Genomic DNA, 13,482 nt, shown 5'->3' with positions numbered 1-13,482 from the left:
CCTGCAATAGTTTCTCTCTTGTGAGTGCTTGCTAAGGCATGGGGAATGAATTACTGGCCAAAGCAGGGAGCTTTTCCCTTTATAAGATTAAAACAAGCTTAATATTTCTTTCTTTTTTTTTTTTTTTTTTTTAGAAACTGTGTCGTATTTTTTATGTTTGGTCTATAAGCACAATATTAATTATATATTAATATTTCTTCTAATACAGTAGAGACTCGTTAATCGGAACCCCGGTAATCGGAACGATTTTCAGTCAGAACTGTGTCGTGCTCAATCGAACGTTTTTGATACTAAATTTACTTCTAAAGTATAATTTTCATGTTTTTATATTCTTCAATATATTTATTTTGTTTGTACAAAATGCAGAAATAATTTTTAACGATACGATAGCTTCGATTATTATTATAAAAATTTTCGTTAGGCTTAAAATAGACGAAAATTCAACACGAAGCGACACGCAACGGAGAAAAATTTGAACATCGGACAGGTTAATGTATTTTTTCGTACATAATCGGTAATCGGAACAAATCACTAATCTGAACAACCCCAGTCCCCAATTGATTCCAATTTTCGGTTTTCTACTGTACTAGGGTTTGTTAGTTTTGATAAACCAGTTTTTTTGAAGAAATTTGCATAATTTGAAAACCGGGTTTTGAGCCTACACTTAAAACATAAAATTAATTAATTATTTGATTAAAAACATCAACATTTAGACATAAAATGATATCTGGCATAAAACGGGAATATAATTAAATACTACTTTTCATAAAACTAACTACAAAACAAAAAATCCTCCTACACCTAAAAAGCATTCAATTCAGGTCAATTCAAGTTCTGGATGAGACTGTTGGGACCTTATCAGAGCTGTAGAGCATATCCATAGGAGCAAAAAAGTCAAAGGAACCATACCTCTACAATTTTAGGGGAGCTGTACTCGCAAAGGGAGTACAGCCCCCCGAAAATTGGGTCACGCGAGATTGATTACATAAATATCTTCAAAAACTTGAAAAGGTGACTTTGGACACTAAAGAAGTAGTTTTTAGTATTAGAGGGTACAAACAGAAGAACTAAAAATTTAGATTTATTTAATGCTTTAAAGATAATTAAACCCAGCTCAGTAGCAAGTGGGAGAGATTTTTCTATTTCTGGTAATTTTGTGTGCAAAATAAGGACATGGTTGAGCAATAGATTTATAGATGTTCTTTGCTTTCTAAAATCATATTTTTTTTAGGAAAAATAATATTTTGTAGACATTCATTGTTATCTGTTTTTCTTAATGGTTTTGTATGGAATAAATTTTATATTTTAATGTGATATTTTAGCTTTTTTTTTTTTTTTGTTTTGTTTTGTGTAGACATTGGTCGATTATATTTTGTTATATTCTTGAAATGTTATAAATATTAAATAAATTAAACAGTTTTAAAATAAGTTGTAAATATCTCTTATTCCTTTTTTTGGGTAAAAATTTGATAACTGGTTTTAACCAGTTTCATAAAAAAAAAGTTGAGATTTGAAAACCAGTTTTATAAAAAAGTTTGTTTTTGTATAAACCCTATCTAATACTTAGAACTGTTAAAGATTGGACTATTGCTAGTTATTAAAACAGTGAAGAATAACATGATATAAAGCAAAGTAAAGAATTACTGCATAGCTTGTCCTGTGAGAAAACAATGGATTTTCTTCCTTTCAGCAGAAATTGTGTTCACTTTTTGGTTGGGATGCTGACCACTTTTGTAAACATTTGTAATGACTGAAATTTTCCTCTTTGGCCTTTTGTCACTTCAGCACTTGTAGAGGAGACTTGTCTGCATCTCATTTGTGTGCAGATCTTTTCTCAAGTAGATTTATTCATCTGGATTCTCCTGTTTTTGAGCTCTGGCGATATCCTTTTCTTTTTGGTGTCTGTTATAATATATATATAATATATATATATTTTTAAAGAGATCAATTTTCAAGTAATTTCTTGTAGGATGCATCATGGACTTTACAGGTTGAAATGCTTATGCTTTTATTTCAAAATGTACAATCTACAAACTAGAGAATTGTGACTAATTTAAATCCAACAAGCAAAAAGTTATAGTTGTCATAAAATATTTTTTTTGTAGATTTTATCATAATAATTTTGTGTGTATTATGTATTTATACTGATCTATCTATATGTAATAGATATATTTTTTTGTAATAAATGAGTAATTTCTTTTATTTATTTAATATACATATTTAATTTTGAGTGTATTTATGAATGGTAATTTTTATTTATTTCAGTGAAAGTTGGAGAATTCCATCCAGATCCAATTGTTGAAACAAATTCTTTATCTAGTGTACAACCACCTGATGTGTGGTACAAGATGTCCATTCCAGAAGAAGCAATTGATAGATGCTTGCTCTCAGCTTTACAATTAGAATCTATAGTATATGCCTGTCAACAACATGAGACACTTTTGCCTAATGGTACTAGAGCTGGTTTTCTTATAGGTAATTATTTTTAGATTATTTTATTATTAAAAAAGAAGCTGAAAGTATTGATTGAACTATGATTGCTTTTATGTTTATCATTTTAAATTAGTAGAAACAATCCACAATTATTTATTAAATATAGGTGATGGTGCTGGTGTTGGAAAAGGTAGAACCTTGGCTGGAATTATTTATGAAAATTATTTACTTGGAAGAAAAAGAGCTTTATGGTAATATTTTGTTTTGAAAGTAGAACTTTTATGAATAAATATTTATATATTTTTATAAAACTTATAAACTTGTTTATGTTACAGGTTAAGTGTATCCAATGACTTGAAATATGATGCTGAAAGAGACTTAAAAGATATAGGTGCAAACAAAATAGAAGTTCATGCTTTGAATAAGGTAAATCATAATTTTAATATTTAAATTTTTATTTAATAAATACAGTAAGACCCTGCTTAATGTGGGGGATGTGTTCCTAGACAACAAAGCGCTAAATGAAACAGCACTAAATGAGGTCATCTTAACATAGAGTAAATAGAGATAGGGCAACATGCAACCAAAAATAAACAGATTTTACTTTAATTTTAAGTTATTCTTATATTAATTTGTATAATAATTAAGTTCCGGATTTATGGGTGCATTTTTAGAATGGATTGGTGCTCATTTGGGTACTTTCTTTTTCTCTCGTTTTGGGTGCTAGTTTGGGTGCTTTTAAATGCTGTATTATTAAGACAAAAACCAAAATGTACTACTATATTTAAACTAGGGCAGTTCATTTTCGAAATGAACTGCCCTAGTGTTTGGATGGCCATTTTTATTTTCGAAATGAAGTTGTTGGCCTTGCTATATTCTACATGAATACGTTCACATATTCAGTATAGGGCATGGGCAAGACAAGTCACTTTTAGGTTGTTGTAGATGCACTTCAAATTTAAGAATGCTGACAATATGTAAGATGCTTGATCTGTAACAACAAGCCAAACTTTTTCGTCCTGGACACCATTTGGTCACAACTTGATGCAAACATCATTGAAAGCATGGAACACTGTAGTTGAGTTCGTATTTTCAAGTTGGTACATTTTGAACAACATTGGTTGTGCATAGAATTCGGTCAATTGTGCAACAAGAACGTTCAGCACGTACTGTTTTGTGAAATCCATTGATTTTTCCAGTATAAACACTACAGGGTTGTCTCCAACAATGTCCAGGATTTTAGATGTTGTTTGATCATAAACTGGTTTCACATAGTTTTTTCTGAGTGCACAAGCTTTCCCGTATATTTCTGAAAAAATGACTTAAAGGATGGATTGTTTATTTTATATAAGGGTATATTTGACTGCAGAAGAGCAGTCGTTAAATCTGCATAAAATGTATTATTATCCTTCTAAGATTCTTCTCTTTGAAATAAGGCCCCCGTAAATATCTGCTGGAAATTCCTCCTTTTTTGTTTGCCTTCTCTATGCTTTTCCAAACTCATGTCGCCTGATTTTCGTTTCATGGTGTTTCACATCAATCAAAATCACATAATCGCAAATGGAACAGTGAAGAACTTTTTCGCCTGTGCATATGCCTTCATCTTTAAACTTATTTGCTAAAATGTTCAGTTTAGAAGTGGACAATTTTACCATTTTCTAATGTCACCGAAACCAAACAAAAGAAATTAGAACTGTTGCAGGGTAAGGTGACCTCAATACAGAATTTTCTAGATTGTTTTTTTCTTAGAAAAGAAAACATGTGTTGCAGATTTTCAATGAATCTATTTACATTGTTAGAACAACCCTAAGGCTTAGTTGTTTAATCCAGAAAATTCCACTTTACCTCCTTTTCTATCAACAAAATAAGAGAGTCAGCTAATTATTTTATTTTCTTCCTCATCATATGTGGTTCAGTTTAACAAACTTGTTTTGCCCCTCGAATGAATAAAAACCAGCAAAAAAAGGGGGGAGGTAATTGTCAACATATTTTTTGAAAATGTAAAAAAAGGGGGAGCTGGGTGCAAAATATATAGTTTGGGTGCTAGTCACCATTTTGGGGCAGGTTTGCGATTTGGGTGCTAAACGATTTGGCAATGAGTGAGCCTACTGCACTAAAACTGACTTAGTTTGTCTTTTTTACACTCTGTCCCTTTCAAAAACCGAGTGGGTGCAGCACCCAAAAATCCAGACCTTAATAATAATATATGTTAAATAACACATAAACATATGCACATTAACAAGTATTTTTTTAAAATTTTGACTCCAAATGTAAAAATTAGCGTATTAGTGATTATGTAGTTGCTAACTCATAAATGAGTGGAAATCAACAATCACTAGTGTGCTATGTCCAATTGAATATTTTTGTTTTCTGTTTTGAAAAGCAACAGTTTCATTGCTTGAAAAAACAGTGAATGCTATAATTTTTTAGTTATTGTGATTAAAATGTGGAGCGCTTGTATTCAAATAAATGCATTTCATTTTATTAACTAACATTGCTAGTGCACTCTAGGCATTATAGTTTAAACGAAATAAATTGCCAAACCATTCAGCATTGTGCTATACTATGATACTTTAAAAATTGTAAAGTAATAACTTTACAGAAAAATGATATTTTTACAGTTTAAATAAATAAATTTGACACTTATAAAAACACACAATTTATTTCTGAATATATATGCTATTGAAGTTCTGTGACACTATCCTTTGTTGATAATTGATAGATATGTTTATCAATAAGTCATGTCAATATTATCTAATGCACTACAGTTTCTGTTAAATTATCTTTGGTTATCTGACCTTCAGTTTTATCTGATGACACACACATAAGTGGAAGACTAAAATGATAGATGTAATATTTATAAAATTCTAGCAAGTTATTACAATAGTAAAGAAGAGAAATTAGTAAGAAACAAATATAAATTGTAAAATTTTTAAAACAAATAAATGATTTATTTTTTACTTCTTTATTTAAAATGCTCTTATGTTTAATAACAACACTGCTAAATTATAAGTTCATATATGTTTTATCTTATGCTTTTTTTAAATTACTTTATTTATATAATATAAACAAAAATGATCCAGCTACTGGCTTTGAATTTTTTTTTTTTTTTTTAATGTTTAGTTTTAATTTTCTCTTATTTTGACATTATCCTTTCACTCAACATTATCATTGTGCCTTTCTATTCAACTTTTTTTTTCTCTGTTCTATATTTCTACTTTTTATTTTACAAACACTTAATGTGCTGTAAATAAATTATAATGCTGTCTATAAAAATTGATAAAATTTTTAATTTTTTTTTTTTTTTTTTTTTTTTTTTTTTTTAGTTTAAGTATGCCAAGATATCTTCCAAAGTGAATGGTAGTGTGAAGAAAGGTGTCATATTTGCTACTTACTCATCTTTAATTGGAGAGAGTCAGTCTGGAGGAAAATATCATACACGACTGAAGCAGTTATTGCATTGGTGTGGAGAAGATTTTGATGGAGTAGTATCCTTTTTTTTTTTTTTTTGTTAATACATTTATAAAAATAACTGTTTTATTCTATATTCTTTATAGTAAGGTACTTTCAGTAAAAAAAAATTTTATAAATAATAAAAAATTTTAACTGATACAGATATGTTTCTAAAAATACTTATAGGAGTCTCCTACTTACAAACTTTCAGACTTAAAAACAATTTATTGTATGTGTAAAATTTAAATTTTGTGCAGATTCTGAAGTTTTCTTGTTGGTCATGGGGTAGCCTTGAAGTCAGTCATTAACCAATAATAAATAATTAATGTAGCTTTATTTTCATTGGGTATTGTCATTTTTCATTTTCATTCAAATTCTGACATTCCATTACCATTTATGAGGTGGCAGTGAAGTTGGTAAGTTTGGAGTAATGGCATTTTTTTGCTATTGTTTGCTTTTCATTTTGATTGGTTAAGCATGTTCGAATAAGGAGAACCATTTTTTGTAATCAGGGAGTTGAACGAAAAGTTTCACTCCATACAAATCAAGTTTAGAGTTCTCAGAGAGATCCAGAGGCAGAGGGTGGTCAGCAAGTTCCCAAAGAGAAGAGTTCTCTGTAGATCTTGAAATCCTTAAAGTTCTCTGAAACTCGGCCAAGTCCTTAGAAATTCTATCGGCTCCAGATCAGAAGTTCCCTTGCATTCAACTGTGACCAAATCCTCCTCATCAGCCATCACTGTTGGAAATTGTGCCCATCTTATAGAAAAGTTACTCAAGTGTACAAGACGAAATAGTATAGTTACATCATATTGTAATTCTCTCTCTCTCTCTCTCTCTCTTCGCAAGTTAGGAAAGAAGTAGAAATTATCCTGTAACTTGTTAATTTTTGTTTCATAAAATTCTTATTTGTTGTTTAATATGGTCTCTTCAATGTCTCGAATTCAGGCCAATGTCTGTTCCACTTCCGTACCCTTCTCACTAGTCAGAGTTAATTAATACATGATAGGGCACATTTCATCCTTATCTGGTGTCGGGAGCCTGACAACAGAGAAGATAATCTCAAGATCGCTAAATCTCCACTTTTCTTAGTTAACATTCCTAATTGTTTAATGCCATCCTACGACGTAGGATGGCATTAAACAGTTAGGGACACCATTCTACCACTTAATCAGCATTCAAACCTTCCAGGCTTGAATGCTGATTAAGTGGTATTATGAGTGATAACAGACTCGATACCCCCAGCTGATCTCACAGCCAAGTGTCATTTCACATTAAATTAATTTCATAATTCAATACAAGAGAGATATAAAAAAATCTGGCTTGCAATGGCATTCAAAACTACAGCTACTACAAGGTACTGTACATAGTCAGCATCATCAATTACATTACCTAGCTTTTCCAAGCAGTAGGTTTATGCTTTTTTCTAACACTACTCATTTTATAAATTTTGTTTGTGTTATTCTTTCCTTCCTGAAAATAGTTTTCATAATCTGTAAAACTTGACACCATTATTAAGAAATATTCTTAATACTGCCTATTAAGGAAGTTGAAACTTAAATATTTTATTTCGGAATGTTCTCTGACTGAGCCATGTCAGCAATAAATACATTACAAACTTTTAGAATATTGAATGGAATAAGAGCTGAAATGGAATTCTAAACAAGAAGTTTTGTAATGTTTTCTTCAAAATATTGTAAAATTAATTTGCATAAGATTAAAACAGAATAATATGGGAATTAAGTGCAATGTTTATTTTATTAAAAGTACACAAACAAAAAAATATTTAGTATAAAATCTAGAATTAATTTTTTATGATTTTTTTCGATTAATTGTGTCTAAAAGAAAAGTAATTTCTAAAGATTGCTCTTGAAATATTTATTTGTTGTCTTTAAAAATATGAAAAATACATGCTGTGCAACTAATTAAAAGTCTCCTTAATTCTTAATAAAGATTGTTTTTGATGAATGTCATAAAGCAAAAAATCTTTGTCCCGTTGGATCTAGTAAACCAACAAAAACAGGACTTACAGTATTAGAATTACAAAATAAACTTCCAAAAGCTCGTGTAGTTTATGCGAGTGCAACAGGTTGGTTTATTATTTTTAAAAATTATATTATTTATAAAATCACTTCTGTGCTTAAATTAAATTTATTTTAGGTGCCTCTGAACCAAAAAATATGGCTTATATGACAAGATTAGGACTTTGGGGAGAAGGAACAACTTTTCGTGAATTTAATGATTTTATATCTGCTGTAGAGAAAAGGGGTGTAGGTGCAATGGAGTTAGTGGCAATGGATATGAAGGTAACATTTATTTTAAATATTGTTAAACAATTACTGACAGTCAATATATTGTTAGTATAGTTTTTATTTTCATTAAAACATAAAATATGTAATTATTTTAATATACAGTAGAGCAGGGGTGTCCAACCTTTTTGTTTCTTTGGGCCACATTGGAAGAAGTCATGGAGTTTTTGGCCACATGTATATTATATATACTTATAGCCTTAATCCTTAAATATACAAGTATATTTAGGATTAACATGTCTAGATTAGAGTAATAAGTATTAAAACTTTATCACAAAAAAGGATATTTTAAAAAATTACTTCTACAGGCACTTTCAATTTTTACTTAGAAATAGATAAATTCATTTATTATAAAGGAGACAAACAAAAATTTATTTGAAAAACACAAATATTTGTTTTATTTGGGTCTCAATTAATAAAATACGATGAAATAACCTTTTAAGTGCATTTTTATTCAACTAATATATTTATAAATAATATGTAGCCCAAAAAGTAACCAATGTGCCAAATGATATTTTTTATGCCAAACTAAAAAACAGGTAGCCAAATTTTGTGCAAAGTATCCAAATCTTGCAACGCTGGAAGAAATACTAAATAGAGCTGGAGTTGGGACTCAAAGGATTATAGACCCAAATGTGGGAAAGGACAAAAGATAAAGAAGTGAGGAAGGTTGGAAAATTAAGGGTCAATGTTTGCATAACAGAAGGTCTGTTTACCCTTTCTCACTATTTCTTATCTTTTGGCCTTTCTCTCCTTTCCCCGAATTTCAGGCTATAATCCTTTGAGTCACAACTCCAGCTTTATTTAGTATTCCTTTTTCATTCACACATTTCCAAATATTTGAAAATATTTCCTTTTCACTGAAAAATAAAATGTGTGTGAAGTTTACGGTTTTGTGAAACTTCTTTTTCGAGTTTATGCCATTGAAATAAATAAATAAAAAAAATTAAAATATTTGTTGCTTTTGTTTACACATTTATTGGGCTGCATTAATTGTAACTGGTGTTACCAGTAACTGCTGGTAGTTACCAATGTGTTTAGAAAATGTGACCTAAATAGCCAACCACGTTTAAAAATCACTGTTATGACGTCACCGGTTGTCCTGCGGTACTTACCAAAGTAATCACATGTGCTGCCAAATTTTTTAATTATTAAAAGTGTACCATGACAAAAAAGGGTTGAGAATCACTGATCTAAGGGATAAAAAGAAGCAAGGTCCTGACCAAACAGTGACCGTTAAGTCACTGGTATCCTTTCCCTTTTCTCCATTAAAGTGAGTGAGAAGAAACATTGCATGTAATGGTCTCCAGATATGGAGAACAATATACAGTAAGGATACAGTGTGAGGTTCATAGATATATTTTTCTAAGAATGTTACTAAGCCTTTCTCTTACAAGGGAAAATGGGTTGCAGGTGTTGGCTATAAGTTTGTTGAATCAAGGAGGCAGTGGCTCAAAAAAGTTTGTGAATTGCTGGTCTAGATCTTGAAATATAAATATAAAATCTATTACAATGATATTTTATGTTATATATGCTAGGATTCATTTTATATGAATTGTTATGTTACTGATTAAAAGTTGTAGTGGTTATTTAGTCTAACTTGGATGAATATTAAACATCAATTTACAGATGCTAAATACATTTAGAAATTGAAAAATTGGATTTAAGATGGAAATTTGTATCATTTTAATATATGTAGGCAGTTGTTTTTTAACTTCTGATGGACCATAAAACAAAGACAAGTGTAAATAACAAAATGAATTTATTACCAAAAGTTAGGTACAAACATGGTTACTTTTCAACATAATTACCATGAAGATTGAGACATTTATCTATCTGTGGTTGAGCTTTGAAATCCCCTCTTTATAGAATGTTGCTGCCAGTGATTGAGATGAGCCTTAACATTGTTTTGAAGATTGTCATTAACCTCTGCCTTGCTAGCCAAGTTTTCAGTTCAAGAAAGAAGTGGAAGTCTTCACACATTAACGTTGTGAAATTTTTCACTTTTCGGACTTCCACCTAGCTTAGAACTTTTTAAACACCCAGTGTACAGCCCCGATTTAGCACCAAGTGACTTCCACCTCTTTCCTGAACTAAAAACGTGGCTAGGAGGGCAGAGGTTTGAGATTAATGATGATCTTCAAAAGTACATTGTTAAGTCCATCTCAATTCACTGGCGGCAACATTCTATGACAAGGGGATGAAATAGCTCGTCCACAGATATGACAAATGTCTCAATCTTCACAGTGATTATGTCAAAAAGTAACCATGTTTGTACCTAACTTTTGGTAATAAATTCATCTTGTTATTTACACTTGTCTTTGTTTTATGGACCATCAGAGGTTGAAAAAAACTGCCCTTTTATATTTGGAGGATTTATTTTTGTCTCAAGATCACTTTAACTTCACATATTAACGCATTTAATGTGTTTTTTTTTAATTCAATTTAATATTTTTTAAAAATATAATATATTTAAAATGTAAATTATTTTGTACAGTTAAGAGGATTGTACATGGCTAGACAACTTAGTTTCCAAGGAGTTACTTTCCGAATTGAAGAAATTCCATTATGTAAAGATTTTATTCGAATGTATGATGATTCAGTAAAATTGGTAAGAGTCTGATTTGAAATTTTAATATTTATTTATAAATTTACTATACATAACATTTATGAATTAAATAATATGCTATATTAAATTTTTAGTGGGTTGAAGCAAGAGCAAAGTTCCAAGAAGCTGCTGAATTAATGGATGGTGATTCAAGGACTAAAAAAACAATGTGGTGTCAGTTTTGGGCAGCACATCAGAGATTTTTTAAATACCTTTGTATAGCTTCTAAAGTGAAACATGTAGTCTCAATTGCAAGAGAAGCTGTTAAAGATGGCAAAGTAAATGCAATTTAAATAGTTTTCTTTAAAAATTTTTGCAGTATTTTTTTTATTTTATTTAATAATTTTGTTTTGAAATTTTTTAGTGTGTTGTGATTGGTCTACAATCAACAGGGGAAGCTCGGACATTAGAGCAGTTAGAAGAAGCAGGAGGTGAATTAACAGATTTTGTTTCTACGGCAAAGTAAGATAATTTTGGAGAAAAATCATGATAAATTTATTTGTATTTGTAAATATTGACATAAAAAATATTTTTAGGGGTGTTTTTCAAAGTGTCATAGAGAAGCATTTTCCTGCTCCAAATAGGAAAAAAATGCTACGTTTATTAGGTTTAGAAAATGTCTTAACAGAGCATAGCCCATCTGCCTCACCAATACCTTCCTCTTCTAGTGGAGGAAAAGGAAAACCAGGTTAGTTAAACTTGCTTAAAAATATGTACTGAGAAATAAATTTTGTAGATTAATATTTTTTGAGTATTTTTATTGTATTCCTTTAAATCACTAATTAGTGCGAAGAGCTCGACAAGGTGTTAAAAGATACAGAGAGTGTAAACTTTCTGATGAAAGCAGTTCTGAAGAAGAAAGAGAAAACAGTGCAAGTGAAAGTGAGTTTGAACCATCTGCATCTGAATCAGTTGAAGAAGAAGAGGGCAGTGATTTCAGTCCTAGTCCTTCTGAATCTGATGTTGAGAGTGATTTCAATCCATTTGGAGAAGATTCAGATAGTGATGGTTAGAATTTTAAATTATTTACTATGGGTTATTATTATTATTATGTTGGGTTTAGTGGGTTATACTTGGTTGACACAGGTTGCTGTGTACTATGCTGGACCAGAGTCAAGGCATAGTAATTTCAAAACAAGACAAAAATTAAATAAGTATGTCAGTGTGTGTCTGTGTTCAGGAATTTCTTAACAATGTGACATGTATTCAATATAGTGTCCTTCTGTAGTGTGATGTATATGTTTCTATTTAATTTTAATGTTTCCAGGCTTTTGTGTAGCGTGTGTGATATGACACCTGTAGAGGAGAGAACGACAGGTACAATAAGCACCCTATCCATTCTCCATAGATGTCTTATTTCCTGGGCGAGTTCTGTGTACTTGCTGATTTTTTTAGTGCATGTGTTTTGTACATTGTGAGTGTTTGGAACAGATATGTCTATAATGTATGTGATTTTATTGTGTTTGTCAATGAGTGTGATGTCTGGTCTGTTGTGGTAAATTGTTTTGCAATTATGGCTCTGTCGTACATTTTGTGCATGTTGTTTTCCAATACTGTCTGTTGAATGTAGGCCTGTTAGTAGTATGGTTTGTGGATGTCTAATAATTTGTGTTTTTTTGCAAGCTCTTGATGTATTTGCTACTTGATTATGTCTATGTAAATTATCTGTCTGTGCCAAGAGCTTGCAACCAGAAGTGATGTGTTGTATGGTTTCTGGCATGATGTGACATTTTCTGCATGTGTCATTTGTGATTGTTGTATCTTTGAGTATGTGTTTTCTGTAGTTTTTAGAATTTATGACTTGATCCAGTATGAGCAATCATGAACCCTTCTATCCCAGCAAAGAGGCATCTCCGAACTAACCAGCTGTTTGACACAGTTTTGTCAACAAAATCCTGGGCCAGGTCATAGGATGTCTGCTATGGAGTGTCTTTCAAGCCCATGATTGCTCAATGGTGTCTATGCTTTTTATGTGTTGTGTTGTGTTCATATGATGTGAATATAAGTTTAATGGTGTGTTATTTGAGTCTGCTAGAGTTACTGCTTTATGTAACTGTGATGTTTCTTGTTATTCGTAGAAAAACTCTTGCAGTGAATATTTGTTTGTAGTGAAGGTGAACTAGGTTGATCAGGCCATGTTCACCATCTTTATGTGGAAGGTTTAATCTTTCTATGGCGGATTTATGATGATAATGTTTTTGCTCACTAAGTGTTCTTGTTTTCCTTTGGAGTTGCTCAAGATCTGTGTGAGCCCAATGTATAATTCCAAGTAATTCCAAAAGAATATGTGAGTACTGGGATGACATGTGTTTATTGGCTTAACTGTGTTTTGAGAATAGTTTAATCTACTATGGTATTCTTTAGAACTACGGTAAGAATTGACTTCTCATGCAGAGTGGCAAGTTGCTTTAATTTAGTGCCCCAATGATATAATATAAGTTCACACAGTATAAGAAGTCCTATTAATAGATTATAGTCACAATAGACTAATACTAATAAAATACTATATAAAGGACTAGAAGCATTAATTAATTCATTATAAGTTAATATTTGTATGTTTTTCTCTAAAAACTTCATTTGTCTTCTTTCTCTTGCTGTTGTAATATATGTAAATATGGGTAATAAATTTTTTGTAAGATATAAATATTGAAGGATTCCACTTTAAATTTTTTAATAAGCAAA

The 13,482-nt window shown here is 30.6% G+C and overlaps 1 protein-coding gene across 2 annotated transcripts in view; it reads left to right on the top strand.

The window, feature by feature from the left end:
• Positions 1–13,482, top strand: part of LOC136982613 (protein strawberry notch homolog 1-like) — a 79,225-nt gene that overhangs the window by 37,128 nt on the left and 28,615 nt on the right. For both annotated transcript variants that reach the window (XM_067279157.1, XM_067279158.1), the window contains exons 5-15: positions 2,266–2,475; positions 2,600–2,684; positions 2,769–2,859; positions 5,760–5,921; positions 7,837–7,972; positions 8,044–8,189; positions 10,690–10,803; positions 10,896–11,078; positions 11,165–11,262; positions 11,337–11,488; positions 11,587–11,808. In XM_067279157.1, the coding sequence (XP_067135258.1) occupies positions 2,266–2,475; positions 2,600–2,684; positions 2,769–2,859; positions 5,760–5,921; positions 7,837–7,972; positions 8,044–8,189; positions 10,690–10,803; positions 10,896–11,078; positions 11,165–11,262; positions 11,337–11,488; positions 11,587–11,808 (1,599 nt within the window). The remainder of the gene's footprint in view (positions 1–2,265; positions 2,476–2,599; positions 2,685–2,768; positions 2,860–5,759; positions 5,922–7,836; positions 7,973–8,043; positions 8,190–10,689; positions 10,804–10,895; positions 11,079–11,164; positions 11,263–11,336; positions 11,489–11,586; positions 11,809–13,482) is intronic.

This window comes from Centruroides vittatus, unplaced genomic scaffold, assembly GCF_030686945.1.
Source record: "Centruroides vittatus isolate TY-2023 unplaced genomic scaffold, ASM3068694v2 contig_854, whole genome shotgun sequence".
Lineage (NCBI taxonomy): Eukaryota > Metazoa > Arthropoda > Arachnida > Scorpiones > Buthidae > Centruroides > Centruroides vittatus.
The sequence above is the reverse complement of the archived record's forward strand: the minus strand, read 5'-3'. Positions and strand labels throughout refer to the sequence as shown.